At 34.7% G+C, this 15910-nt stretch overlaps 1 protein-coding gene across 1 annotated transcript in view; it reads left to right on the plus strand.

The window, feature by feature from the left end:
- The first annotated feature begins 604 nt into the window (after positions 1-604).
- The window catches only part of LOC136827836 (uncharacterized), a 20818-nt gene continuing 5512 nt past the window's right edge, over positions 605-15910 (plus strand). Inside the window, exon 1 of the mRNA XM_067085296.1 lies at positions 605-686. Coding sequence (XP_066941397.1) covers positions 605-686 — 82 coding nt within the window. The remainder of the gene's footprint in view (positions 687-15910) is intronic.

Raw genomic sequence — 15910 nt, forward strand, 5'->3', positions numbered from 1 at the left:
TTGAGGAAACAGCTCTTCTGAATAAGACTTCCTGATATTTTGAAATATATGAAAGCATTAGAAGCTTCTAAAATGACCGAGATAACAAGATAAGTGAATGGAGACAGATGCCTTGGAACAAGAGCAGTTACAAACAAAATGAGGGGAAATATTTCACTAAGCATTTCGTATGAAGAGGCTGCAAGATACTTGCCTGTATTTAAGAGATAATATTTTGTATGCCTGGGAATGCCAAAAGTGAAGGCATATCTCCACTGATATATACAGTTCACAAATTGATCTAATACTGTATATCTATGTTTAGTAAGAAAGTTCCGTGATAATTAGTCGAAGAGTCTCCACTAACTCTCTAAAGCAGTAGTTGGTAGCGGATGTAACAATGAAAATAAATCCATATATCAGCGTGAGAAACATACGCGCTTGATACTAGAGACCGCCTCGAACCTAGCAAGCCTACGGGCTGCCGAACTTAGAGCCCGTCCTCAGCTCCGAATGGACCAAGTTATGACAGCCAATAAATCACTCCTCGAAACACAGTTCACGCTCCTCGCTGAAGTGAGGATATTAGAAGACGTCGACATCCAACTCATAATCCAAGGGTGACATGGACCGGCACATCCCAGGAGCATCTGAAATTTCAGAGATCGAGATCTTGCAAACCTCGGGCCGATTTGCTGGCTTCGCAGGTACGGGCGGTTCGGCATAGCAGCAGTTGAGGAGGTTATGCCGAGCTTTCATGACATCGCTTATTCGAGCTTGAGGAGCGATGACATTCTCGTGAAAAGTGATCATCGGGGGTCTTTGGACTCATCCTCTCTGAACTAGGAAAAAATAAAAGTGATTCCATTTTTTTACAGATTAAAATTAAACGCTCAATTTGTAATCCCTTCAGTCTGAATTAATTCCGCATTTTTCACTAACACTTCCCTTACATAAATGAGAGAGAGAGAGAGAGAGAGAGAGAGAGAGAGAGAGAGAGAGAGAGAGAGAGAGAAACATATCTCTTATCTCTTCTTGCACCTGGTAAACGGCATATATATATATATATATATATATATATATATATATATATATATATATATATATATATATATATATATATATATATATATATATATATATATATATGTGTGTGTGTGTGTGTGTGTGTATTCATATACATATACAGTATATATAACATATATATATACGTATACATATATAAACATATACATGCATACACACACACATATATATATATATAATATATGTGTTGGTGTGTGCGTGTGTGTATGTATGGCGATCTCCCAGAAATTCCAAACGACGGCGACACATAACTATGCCCATTGACAGGGTGCAGTTCTAGCAACCTCACCTGAAAAAAGCTTGCCAAATTCTGGAATGCCAGAAGTTTAACCCAGTACTTGCAATACAAAGAAAATTTATATAGTGAAAAAAATACACAGAAACGTAGTGAGAAAGCCAAGTGATAAAATAAAAAAAAAGTAAAATGCCATTAATATCCCCAGGTCAATGACCCTGGGGAGAGAGAGAGAGAGAGAAACGATAGTCAATGAGAAAAAAAATCACGTGGCATTTGCTCGAAGCTTTCCACACAAAAATAAAACCAGGCTATGAGAATAAAAGACCTAGAAGGCAGTGGGGTAGGACCACCAAATAGAAGAGAAGAATAGGGAAGGACGTGGGGAGGGGGAAGGGTTTGCAGGAGAGATCCTCAGGGAGGAAGGACCCCCACATGAGATTTGGAAGGAAAAGCTATCTCTTATTGCTCACCATCGATTGAGAGGGATCAGCGATGAACTGTTATTGATGCTTGTAATGACAGGGCTGGGTCCTCGGGAAAGTAACAGAGAGAGAGAGAGAGAGAGAGAGAGAGAGAGAGAGAGAGAGAGAGAGAGAGAGAGAGAGAGAGAGAGAGTTTTTAATAATCGTCAGTTGCTCTTACCTGAAACTGTAGTCTGCATGAAGACGGAAATATTGAAAAAGCAACCAAAACAAGCGGCCACATGGTAATACCCGAATTGAAAAAGAAGAGGAGAAAAGTACTTCTTGCAGGAAGACCATAACTTTACAATAAATAAATAAAGGTGAAACGTTAAATCAGTTACAAATGGAAAGAAAAGTTGTATCAAATCAGCTGACCATGAAAATTCTTTACGAAATTCTAATTAGCCTAGAAACAGGTAACGCGTTTGAGGTATGAATTAGGGTGGTATTATGATTCTATGACAATAAATGCCTAAGTCCATTCACTGAATTTGTAATCGATTCTATTGCAAATTCAGTGAATGGACTTAGGCATGTGTCATAGAATCATAATAGTACCCTAATTCATACCTCAAACGTATTACCTGTTTCTAGGCTAATTAGAATTTCGTAAAGAATTTTCATGAAGGTCAGCTGATTTTATACAAGTTTTCTTTCCATTTAAATGTATATATATACAATATACATACATACATCATCGTTTTTAATTAACAAAACAGAAACAAATAATGAAAATTAAAAACCAAAACCAAAGAAAAACTAATAGTTTCAATGAATAGTGGAGAATCAGCACAAACTAAAGTCATCCTTTTCAGAACACAACTTGCCTTGGACGAGAAGGCAAGCTACAGGCGTCAACCCCGTTTTAAAAATGATAAGCTATAAAACTATCCAAAGCCACAGGCCCAGACACGGCGACATAATTTATCATCTGATGCGGGTATTTTCCGTAATATAACTGAGAAAGGGACATGAGCCCTATGATGGAAGTGTTAGAGACTTGTAAAGCGAAGAGAAGATGCTCTGTCCTTCTCTTGTGCAACTGTAAACGACCAGGCTCCTTCTTTGATTCAAAAATAACAACAATTAGAATAGAAATTTCCATACTGACTTCATCAACTATATTAAGCGTAGCAAAACTAATAAATCAAATCAAAATAATCACCTTAACATTACATTTCAAGCATTAAAATTCCAAGGTTTATAAAACATGCAAAATTCCTACTTACATCTCGAAATCCATATATGTGTTCATTCCTTTTCAGCGACATGATGGAACAACAGGAAAGCAGTACAGTAATAACAACAATGTCTGAGTGTGAATAAAAATCAAACATTCATAAACGAATGATGTCGTTTTTTAATATTTATCGCTTCATAATATATTAGAGGCATATTCCTTTTCCCTCACACCTTTGTTTTATCTTACCTCGGTCAGATATAGTCAGACGACTTTTCCATTAAAGAGATTTCGATATGGTTACTATTCCTGTATACAGAATCTATTAATCACTTTGCACCAAATACGTATGTAATTGTACAAACCTCTATGCCATTTTAACTTCTCGAATTCCTCACACTTTGGATACACTTGCCACTGCAAAACCTTAGATCCAAATGTAAGAATATGAAGTAATTCTGATGTCCAAAGTAGGATTCGAACCTGCATCCAAAATAAGAGAACAAGGTCACGTAGCCGATCTGACCACGAGAAGCAGTGATAAACGTATCCAAAAAGTGTGAAGAATTCGAGAAGCTAAGAGGGCATCACGGTTATAAATTACATACACACAGATATATATATATATATATATATATATATATATATATATATATATATATATATATATATATATATATATATATATATATATTATAAATATGAATATATTATAAAGTGGATGGACAATGACAGACTGAACATCTGCCTGTCATTTTCCCATGGTATTCACTTAAATACTGAAGTCACGTGCATCTAGTGTGATTTTTTAACCATATATATATATATATATATATATATATATATATATATATATATATATATATATATATATATATATATATATAATATATGTGAATGTTTGTATATTTGTTTGTCCACTATAGAAATCTGAACCACTTGACCGACTCACACAAAATTTTGCACACAGCCTTTATGTCATTCCAGAAAGGTTTATAACTCAAAATCAAACCCCTACCCCGTGACAGACATACCAACACAGACAAAAATAATGAAGTTTTCGTTTTTACGTCACCTTTTCCTTCAGCTCTAGATGGGTTAATTCTCATTTTTCGCCTGACGCTCCACCTTTTATTCCAGGTGCTGTCAGACGTATGGTTAACCTACAACAATAAATCCAAATCCCCTGTAACATCAATTTTTTATCAGAATTTACGTGAATTTTGATAATAATTTATGAGAATTATTAATATAATTGTTTATTACCTCGTCAAAATCAACGCTGAAAACCTACAGGGCATAAAACTAGTGGAATACGACGAAGTTCCAGATACCCTTCCACTGCTAATTGAAACGAGTCGTTGATATATATCACTCATTAATCTTCCACTGCAAACCTTATAATCAGTTTAGTACATCCAAAAAATTAAACAGATGTGTTTGACTGTTATAGAATTACTTTCATTCAGTCATAAAGCAATTCAAATATAACTTCTACCACCACACCAGTCAGACCTTACAATTCTCACCACGGAAAAAAGTAGTAGTAACAGTCCAAATGTTTCTGTGACAGGTTTACCCACTCATTAAAAAACTACTCGCGTCGAAATTACCACATTTTTTCATTGTTCATCTAAAGCCAAACGTATCTTAATCATGCCGTGCCAATAAAACACAAATTCTCTAGTACCTTGTGGTATTACCATCATCATATCTAAATCCTTAATCCACTAAAAAATCCCCGTACATCGACAATTTCTATATTAGACCATTCAGACTTCGGCCTACACTTTCCCTCAGAAACGCCAAAGTAAACTGAAGCGTGCTCGTTAACAAGCACAGGAAACCGAAAACAGTTTCAGCTCCTTCCTGAGGTGTCTAAAATTACCATCGTGATAATAATTTAATATTTATGCAGCCAAGGGACACTGTATCTTAATAACTTATGGATATTCTCAAGCTGTTTGTCAAGCCGACAACCTACCATCTAGGTTTTATGCGATAACGATAGAATACCAGTCTATAACACGAGGTGATAATTAGGCGACTGAACAGTACTTGGTTAACTGAAGTTGTGCGGATGCACAAACCACACTTTGGCCCCGTAGACCTGGTGACGTGTCTTTCATCAGTTGTGGTTGTTTTTTTTTTTTTTTTTGTTATTGCTGTGAAATTACTTCGTTAAAATTCTGATCTGACTGAAAGGTAGAGAGACAGGGGAGGGAGTAGGAAGGGAGGCTAACGTTAGTACAGGTTTCCGCTGATGGTATGACAGTTCCTGTGGGATTTTCGCATTTAAATATGACTTGATATGGTCACTGACATGGGTCACAGGCTGCTCCAAGAGCAAGAGCCCGTACCAGTACAAGGCTGGCTTAATATTAAACAACAACAACAACTGACGTGGCATTCTTTGTTCCTGGAAGATATATGTAATTTGTCAAAGGGTCCCCTCTATAGTCTCTACAGAGATTCATCCGTTATTCATTTCAATAAGTGAATTTCTTCACACACTAACTTTTCAGTATACGTGATTTTCTGTTCGTTGCGGAAGTCTGTATGACATTGCCACCTTTTCCCGAGCAGAGTCTTCTTTAATGAATTCAAGACAGAGGTTCAATGACAGTACACTTTCTTAACATGACAAAATTCAAAGGAGATGTAGGAAAAATTTTCTGAGTTCTTCAGAGTTTTCCTGGGAAGTTCCAGGTTTGGTCAGCTAATATATATATATATATATATATATATATATATATATATATATATATATATATATATATATATATATATATATATATATATATATATATATATATATATATATATATATATATATATATATATATATATATATAAAAAAAAGAGAGAGAGAGAGAGAGAGAGAGAGAGAGAGAGAGAGAGAGAGAGAGAGAGAGAGACGTAAAATCTCCACAAGAAGAATACGACAATTTTCTTTTATATAAAAGGTGCAGAAAACACTTTCCTTCCGTAAAGACAAATTTAAATATTAGGAGAACCTAATAGAGATAAACGCCTGTCTCTTCAACCTTCATAAAAGTCTTTTCCTGACGACAGACAGACAATAAAGAACGATCTAGAAATAAATAAATTACAAGATACCCCCTGCCCCCCTCAAAAAACAACCAGCTTCCGGCGCCGGAAATAATTGCACCAATTAACATCACTTCAAGACCACGGGCAAGTAGTTACAGCCACTGTAACCTCTTAAATGGTCTGTTTCCTTGAAAGATGAATGATAAAAATACAAACAAAAAACAAACAAAAAAAAAGAAGAAATAATAATATAACGAACTCATCAAGTAGGAGGTGCACATAAAACTTTTCTTTCTGCTCCGACAACTCACTGGAATTCGGAGCGATTGCGATGGGAGGGAGGTGATGGGAGGAGGAAGAATGGTGCCACCAGGGAGAGGGGATGTTGAGGAAAGGTGATAAAGAGGAAATGGGGAACGGGGAAGTGAGGGGTTAAGTTGTTGGAAGCCTTTTCAAGCCTTTCCACAGCTCTGTAACCCTCTGCCAGCTTCTCAATGAACTGCTTCTAGTAACCCATCTGGACCATAAACTCTTCAGCGCTTCACCGTCTGCCTTTCCCACTTTCCCACAGCGCCACGATTGCACAAGGCTCTTTTGGTCCCTTTTCGACAGACGTTCGGAAGTCCTACTAAGGGGACGTCCACACTACAGTACAACAGGTTGTAAACACACGTCGGCATCTTATCACATACATATAACAAATACTTTGAAAACATGTTGTAAACACACATCAACACCTTATCGCACACATACAACAAACATGTTGAAAACAAGTCAACAATCTTGTAAGATAATAACGAATATTTTTCCTGTATATACTGGATATTCGTAAGAGAACTGGTCAGGTCTAACAATATGTCGCTAACTGGCATCGACCCAGTTTGTGATGTGTGTGTGTGTGTGCGCGCGATATGTTTAAGATGTTTTACTGCAGTGTGGACATACAGTGTAGACTGGGCTCCGACGACGACAGAGTGTGAGGGCTCCCTACAGGACTATTGAACAAGGTCAGCCAGAAGTCGAATCCTCGCTCTCCTAACTGCAACAGGTCACAATCCCCCGTCCCATCACAGCCTTTTGCAGCAGCTACGGAAAGTACTTAGCTGCCAATGGAAGATAACAAAAAGAAAAGTAGCAAATTCAACTTATCCACTCGGTTCAGAAAGAGCCTTGCATGTGTCAACCTAAATTCGACTAATAAAAAGAAAAAGAACAGTCTCCCAGCTATTTATTATGGCATCGTAGACACTATCGTATCGACGTGGGGAGTGGGGAAGTAGGGTGGGGGGGAGATATAGGAAGAGTGAGAGAAAAAACAGCCTTAATATTATCATAATGCTGACAGATGTTACTCTCCTGAACTAATCGCCAACGCTTCTTCTCGCAGTGAAGCGACTAAACCTTTGAAGGGAAGAAACCATTCATTCTTTCGACAATATTCACACCTCTCTTCTTTTTTATCATTTCTCCTACCTTTTTTATTTTGTGTAACTTCTTTTCTTCTTTTCCCCGATTTTGGACGGTTAGCGCTCCCCTCATGGAGTCATTGCTTATATGAAATTTAACCATAACTCTCTTCCATTTATTAAGAATGAAGGAAGAAAATTTATTTTTGCAAAAGGTTTACAGCAGCAGGAGTAGCCTAGTAAGAATGAATTGCACATACCTTAGTAACTACGAGGTTACTCGAAATTTCGAATCTTCTTGTCCTGGACTTGAACTTACCTGTAAGAAAAACAAAGAGATTATTAATTTTAAAATACAATTCACAAAAAATACGCTTCTTCACAGGGGAGAGAGTGTGTGTGTGTGAGAGAGAGAGAGAGAGGGAGAGGCGGGGCCATATTGAAGAAAATACTGTATAAAGTTTTAATTCTAAATTTACTTCCTGCAGTTTATAGAGTTATGAAGAGGTGACCGGTGCATTTTGTGTTGGCGGGTTCTACATGCTGTTGATGTGTCCTCTGTGTAGGTGTATGAAGTGGCTAGAGTTGTGGAAGTTTTCTACAGGCGGTTCATCCACGATTCAGCCCGTTTAATTCTGAATGTGGCAGTGACCATTGACTTTTCTTTACTTGCGAGCTATCCCCTGTTAGGGGAAACTGCTTAATGCAAACAAAGAAAGTAACATATATATACTGTATATATCTTATATACCGGGTGTTTCGAAATTAGAGCCCCCAGCCCCTCCACAGAACAAATGGAAAGTTATGAAGTTTTCTGCTATAGCCTATCTCCAAGTACATTATTTTAAGTTTCTATTAAGCTATTTTTCATTTTACATTTCTTGTATTTTCAGACTGAGCGACGGAGTTAGATACAGCTATGGCTAACGACTCGGAGGAAATCAGACGGATTGACCGAATCCGGGCTATAACCTTCAGAGATACCAGGGATGCTGGCGCATCCTTCATTTCACGTTCCTGGATAGCTAATTGCATTAAAAGAAACTGGAACTAAGGCCTGAAGCCCTTTCTCAGGAGTCAAAAGATCATAGCTGAGGTAGTGGGTAGACCAAGAAAGTCTTTATGTAAATTGGCGCTTGAACTACAAACAAAAAGGGGAAAAAAGAGAAGTTATAGTGCTGTATATCGTGTGTTGAAAAAATCTGGTATCAAGCCATTTCATGTTATCAGCAAGCCCAACATCACTCAGCAACAGAGGGAAGACCGTGCATGGTTTTCTGGTTCATTTCCTAAAGATTGGGATGAAGCTGACTTTCTCCATGTTGCCGCATCAGATGAATTCTTCATTTACAGAGTCAGGAAGCCAAATCATAAAAATGACATCATTTGGGCTGCAAAGTTGGATGATATCAGTGATGACGTGCGCTATCACCAAGTTGTGAAATTTCCTGAATGTCTGGGAATTTTTCTGTTTCACAGCCAAACAGTTAATGTGCATCATCAAAGAAAAAGGACAGTCATGGAATGGTGAATACTTCAGAGAAACTGTGCTTACTGGTGGAGTATTTCCTTTCCTCAAAGATCCTGAAAATGTGTTATCTGCTGAAGAAGTCACATTTTTGCATGATAAGGCACCATGTTTCAAGGCTCTTCAGACACAGGAGCTGCTTCAAAACAGTGGTATCAATTTCTTCTCGTCAAGCGAATTTCCAGGTAGCTCCCCTAACCTTAATGTGTGTGAAAACATTGGTAGTATCTTAAAGGATCGTGTTGAAGTGCGCACAGTGAACTATGATGGTATACCAAGCCTCGACGACCTGCGAAGAGAGGTGACCGAAGTGCTCAGGGAAATGGAATTTGAGTCTCAGCTTTTTTGCGATTTGCTGAAATCATACCCGTTAAGAATGCAGGCTGTGGTACTTTGGTTTTTGTCCGTATCAATTTTAGTTTATGCTGTAGAGGGGGCCCCCTAATTTGAAACACCCTGTATGTATATATATATATATATATATATATATATATATATATATATATATATATATATATATATATATATATATATATATATATATATATATATATACAGTATATGAAGATATAGAAAGGGCTAATTCATACTAAACACTAAACAAATAATTCAACACCTAAAGGAAATGACGAAGGTATTTACCGTACGAAAAAAAAAACATCATCAGCATTTACCTTCTACTAATTTCTGTAGTTGCCCTTTTATAGTCCAGCAACGCAGCTCGCAATTGCCGCGTTTATTCTCAGGTAATTCTGGGTGCAAAGGCATTTTAAAGGAAGGGAGTACTCTTATGACCTTTAAATTATAACCCGCTAGTGTACAGTAGATGAAGAATGTACGTTAATCACGAAACCACCGTTTTACTCCGTCAAGACCCGGCTGCATACAAAATGCACAATGCGACCAATCAATGGAAAGTCGTTAGAGAAGTTTTGGGAGGTTTTCTCCCTTTTTTTTTATAGAACATTTCAAGAGTGAAGAAAGAAATGAATCAAGAAGACAATAAATGGGTAACAGCATGAGCTTCAAATACGAAGAATTCGTCATCACTGACAAAAAGGGGTTTTTTGAAGTATGAGAGGGAAAAAAACGGGCCGTTTATAATAGACTAAATGTTAATGAATTACCTTCACTGGCACTCAATTTTATCTTTTTAAAAGCATTAACGGATGGAATGTACAATCAAGATTAGGACCATTTACGATACTGGATTATAATTCAGAGTTTCTCCATTTAAATGAAACACAGAGGACCTTTAGGTTCACGCGCAAAATTTACTACAAGACTTAACGTCGCTCATTAAATACTCAAAACATTACTTAATAAATAAATCAACCTATATATATATATATATATATATATATATATATATATATATATATATATATATATATATATATATATATATATATACTAAATACATAAGTATATACGCGTATGTATACATATAACGTGTGTGTATGTAATTGTATGTATATCCATTTTGCCGCAGAATATCAAGAAATAATCTTCTTGAATGGCATTATCTCTAGGGCACATATGTTAACTAAAAGTTTGCAAATCATTCCAAAAAGACAAGTCAAGTCTCTCTCTCTCTCTCTCTCTCTCTCTCTCTCTCTCTCTCTCTCTCTCTCTCTCTCTCTCTCTCTCTCTCTGCGATAATTATAGAAGTTGGACGACCAGACTCTTTAGAAACTGCAACTTTGCACTTTGCTAAAATCCTAAGAGCTAGAAAAGTAAAACAAAAACAATCGTGTGCTTCCCTCGCCTCAAAAAAAAATAATAATAATAAAAACAAGAACAAAAAAAGGTTTACAAAATCAAAACAAACTGTTAGTGTCGGGACAATGAAATTAGGCAAGACACAAACAGGCTCAGACACGCGATACAAACCAGGCTAAAAATCATAAGGCTGATAAAAAAAAAGGATGTAAAACTTCCTACCAGCAAATCCCCTTATCATGAACAAAAAAATGGAAGTAAATCTCTTAAGAAGACGCTGGAAGCGGCGACTTCCAAAATCCCTTGCAACTATCCCTTAATAACGCGTGGATCCCACCAGCTTTAAATTCACGCATATGCATGTCAACATGGGTCGTCTTTCGCCGTCGCGCCATGCTCCTTGCTCCAGGAAACTACAGTATATGCTCACAACCAACGTCCTCCCGGCGAGGAAGTCTGGGCTTGGCTTGGCCTTGTCTGGCTTGGTTTGTGACCTCAAATGCCGATTACATAAACTGAGAGCGTAGTGAAAACAAGCGCCATGCTCCAGGAAACTATTTGCTCAAAATAAACGCTCTCGATGAGGAAGGTCTGGGCTTGGCTTGCTGCGGTTTGATTTGTGACCCCCAGTGTTGAGTGTGCAAGGTGAGCGCACTTGTCCTTTCCAGTCAGGCTCTGAAAGGTAACTTAGAAAGGTTTCGCGATCGGATACGAGGACAGACTAAAGAAGCAAAATCGAGGGGAAGGTTATCGTGAAAAAAAGTATTTAAACAATGGTCTAGGATCAGAGGGCATATGAGGGTTGTGGAACAAAGGCTTCATTAAGATGGGAAAATGGAAAGGCTGGTGAAATAAAAAATAAAAAGGACATTATGGAAAGGCATGAAGAAAGAACCAAAGAAATCAAACACTGTGGCAATATATTTTTGTGCGTAACCCAACAGTTTTTGCGAAGCAGTAAACATACTCTAAATCCCTTCATTCACAAAAACTTCTTAATGTTTACATTTGTAAAAGTTGGTAACAATCAAACATAACTTTTATGATGAAAGTTTGAAGCAAACTTTGTAATGAAACCTATCAAATATATCATTAATTCTTATCACTAACGAGTCCACAAACTTTAGCCATAAAATTTAAGGACAAGCACATAAATTAATATTTGCATTAAATAACTTTAGATGATATAGCCTTTGAAAGCAATACATAAAAAGGGTTTTCATTCGTTATGACAACACAGTTTTCAGCAAAATTTTGTCAAAAGATACATGTGAAAATTATCTTTAATTTGATTCATTAAACATACTATTCTACATATGTCCTTTTTCCGGGGGTGGGTGGGGTTGGGGGGAGCTGATTGGGGACGGGGATTTTAAAACCTGGCAACGTTACTCTGACATTTTTAAAATTGTTGCTTATTATTCAACTTTTAATACCTTTTAATACAAGCTTTTCAGTCAATCAAGTTAAGGACGTCAAAAAAAAAAAAAAACAGAGAGAGACAGAGAGAGGGTAAGGCCATTTTCAAGCAAATTATCTTCCTATAACGAATTACTTTACCGTTTCGTCTCTATGCATCGAGACACAAACAAATCTAAATACCTTTCCGATTGTGTCCAAGTTAAAAATAGCCAAAACCAAAGGTAGAAATCAACCATAAAACCAAAGGCCATTGTTCAGGAGAGAAGAGCAGCTAAATCACAACCAAAGACGCGATATCTAGAAATTTACGACGAAGCATAAATTCCTTCCTACATTTCATAGCTAAACTGTATATGACACTTCGCACGGAGCGTTGGATATCTTGATATATATCGAATATTGGAAAGACATTGTGAGGGCTGTCCGTCATCTTAATGTCCGAAACCGTCTGTTGAGACAATAATGCTTCAACGCAGGAGAACGATTGTTCGGAAGGAAATCTTTTCATTGCGTCCAAGACAATGGCCAGGTCATTTCCATCGATTTGCATCTGCATCGAAACCGGATGTTAGAGCCCCACTTGGTTATTCGTTACTTGAAAAAAATATGAAAATTGTAAAAGAGTAGGAAAAATTCTGACGTCACCGTTTCCATAAAATTATTTTGTAATCATTCATCACCTGTTATACTCGTATTCTATCTCTCTCTCATCCATATATATATATATATATATATATATATATATATATATATATATATATATATATATATATATATATATATATATATATATATATATATATACATATATATTAGTTATATAGATAGATATATATTTATATATATACAGATATATATATATAGTTATATACAGATATATATATATATATATATATATATATATATATATATATATATATATATATATATATATATATATATATATATACATATATATATATACATATATATATATATACATATATATATATATATACATACAGATATATATAAATACATATATATATATATATATATATATATATATATATATATATATATATATCTGTATATAACTTTATGATATGTATTCACAAAGTTCCCATATAGCAATAGTCTTTGTAACTCAGACACTAAAAGAAATACTAAAATTAAATATGAAAAAACGGCTCATCAAGCGAAGATACCTCTGACCTAAAACATACACACATAATTACCAGCCCGCTTCCCACCCAAATAAATTCTTAAAATCGATACGTTAAATCAACGTTGTACAAATGACCCGTCAATTAAGACGTCAGTCCACAAAAAGACGAGCCAAACAGTAGCTTAGATTTACACACGGAAGTCATATGACTTGTCAAAGCAAGGAAAATAAAAATTATAAAACGGCTAGAAGAAGAAGAAGAAGAAGGAGGAGGAGGAGGAGGAGGAGGAGGAGGAGGAGGAGGAGGAGGAGGAGGAGGAGGAGGAGGAGGAGGAGAGGAGGAGGAGGAGGAGGAGGAGGAAGAGGAGGAGGAGGAGGAGACCACGCAAGCAAGCGTACCTTCTCAAGACTAGCACTACATACACTCCCCTTGTAATTTGGAGACGATTTGTGTCTGTCAAATTCATTAGTTGACCGAGGGAAGGGATAATTTGCCGCTTCATGCATTATTTCCGGGGCTTATATCGACTGTCCCCCCCCCAACCCCTTTCACCCTCCTTCGCACGTACAATCACTTCTTTGTCTTTTCTTTTTTTTTTTTTTTGAACATTCCTTCAACCCACAAGCGAGAAAGTTGCAGTTTTTTTTTCTCCATCACTGAATTATTTAGGTTTCGTTTTGGTAATTCATTTGTTCATAAATGTTTCCTTATTTGTCCGTTAGACCTTCACTCCTTGACTTTTCAAAACAGGAAACAGTTTCCCGGTAAATTTAAAACAATACTCTGTATTAAGGGTGGTTGTGCTAGGTTGTTTAAATATAAAAGTGGATGATAGAGAAAAAGATGTTGGTAGGTTTGGGGTTGCTTCAGTAAATGAAAACAGAGGTTCTTCTGGGAATGTACGAGGAAAGTGAATGTTATTGAAAATAATTCATAATCTTACTTGGGAAAGGAAAATGGTGAGGAAAAAATTTGTCTAGATGATGATTGTATTAGTAGACAGCAGATGGGAGAGCAAGACGATGGATGTAATGGTGAAACGAGGAAGGACACGAGATATATGTGAATATTATTTAACTGAAACGAAAATACATTATTAATTAAAATATTCTTAAGTTGGGAGGAAAGTTTCGAAGATGTTGCTGTAAATGTAATTAATACAGGTGAGTTTGATGAGAGGAAAGTACAAACATATAGGAGCATGTGTTTACGTAGACAGCTGAATCTTTTTTTTAAATGCCTAAATGGGAGGTTTCCACCTCCTTTAGTCAGTACATGATGCATGTGAAAAACAGGAAATTTGATCAAAACTGAGAATCACAGAATATGAGGCGAGTGGATTGTAATATATGTACCACGCACTTCTTCCGATATATATATATATATATATATATATATATATATATATATATATATATATATATATATTTATATATATACATACATACATACATACATGCATACATATATACATATATATATACATATATACATATATATATATATATATATATATATATATATATATATATATATATATATAATAGTTATAAATCACGTTTCTATGATTTTAAGCAAATTTAATTTTCAGTAAAACAAAATCGATGATATCTTTTGCTGATATTCAAGTCTTTATGTGTCGTATACATTTACCCTACAGTTTTTAAATTCAAAATTATCTCCCAAGATACATGCAATAATGATAATATTACTATTAGCTATTCAACGCAAACACTTGAAAGTATTATCAAAAGTATTATCAAAAAGTGTTATATATATATATATATATATATATATATATATATATATATATATATATATATATATATATATATATATATATATATATATACGATGTCAGGCAGGGCAGCCGATCGAGGCTACGGCCTACCCCAACGCCAAATCAAAGTCCTTCGTAAAGAAGGCATCGTGCTTACCCCATATAGAAAATGGGAAAAAGCACGTTAAAACGAAGAAGAAGAAGATATATATATATATATATATATATATATATATATATATATATATATATATATATATATATATATATATATATATATATATATATATATATTATATGTGCATGTGTGTTTGTATGTGCATGTGTGTATATAGAAAATTAAAAAATCATATATATAAATAATTAAAAATATATATATATATATATATATATATATATATATATATATATATATATATATATATATATATATATATGCATATATATATGTAAATATGTATATAGCACTCTAGATGTCTTTCCACTGAATGATAATAATAATGGTTTTTAATATGATTATGTATGCTTTTTGGGAGATAACTTTAAATTAAAGGTAAATGTGTATTTCATGAAATAATAATAATAATAATAATAATAATAATAATAATAATAATAATAATAATAATAATAATAATAATAATATGTGCTTGAAACCCGCAGCGTTTCAAAATCCTTAGACAAATAAGTACCAGTAGAATATGTATTATATATATATATATATATATATATATATATATATATATATATATATATATATATATATATATATATATATATATATATATATATATATATATATATATATATATATATGTGTGTGTATGTACATGTATATGTGTGTATATGCATATATATATATATATATATATATATATATATATATATATATATATATATATATAT

This window comes from Macrobrachium rosenbergii, chromosome 42 (assembly GCF_040412425.1).
Source record: "Macrobrachium rosenbergii isolate ZJJX-2024 chromosome 42, ASM4041242v1, whole genome shotgun sequence".
NCBI lineage: Eukaryota > Metazoa > Arthropoda > Malacostraca > Decapoda > Palaemonidae > Macrobrachium > Macrobrachium rosenbergii.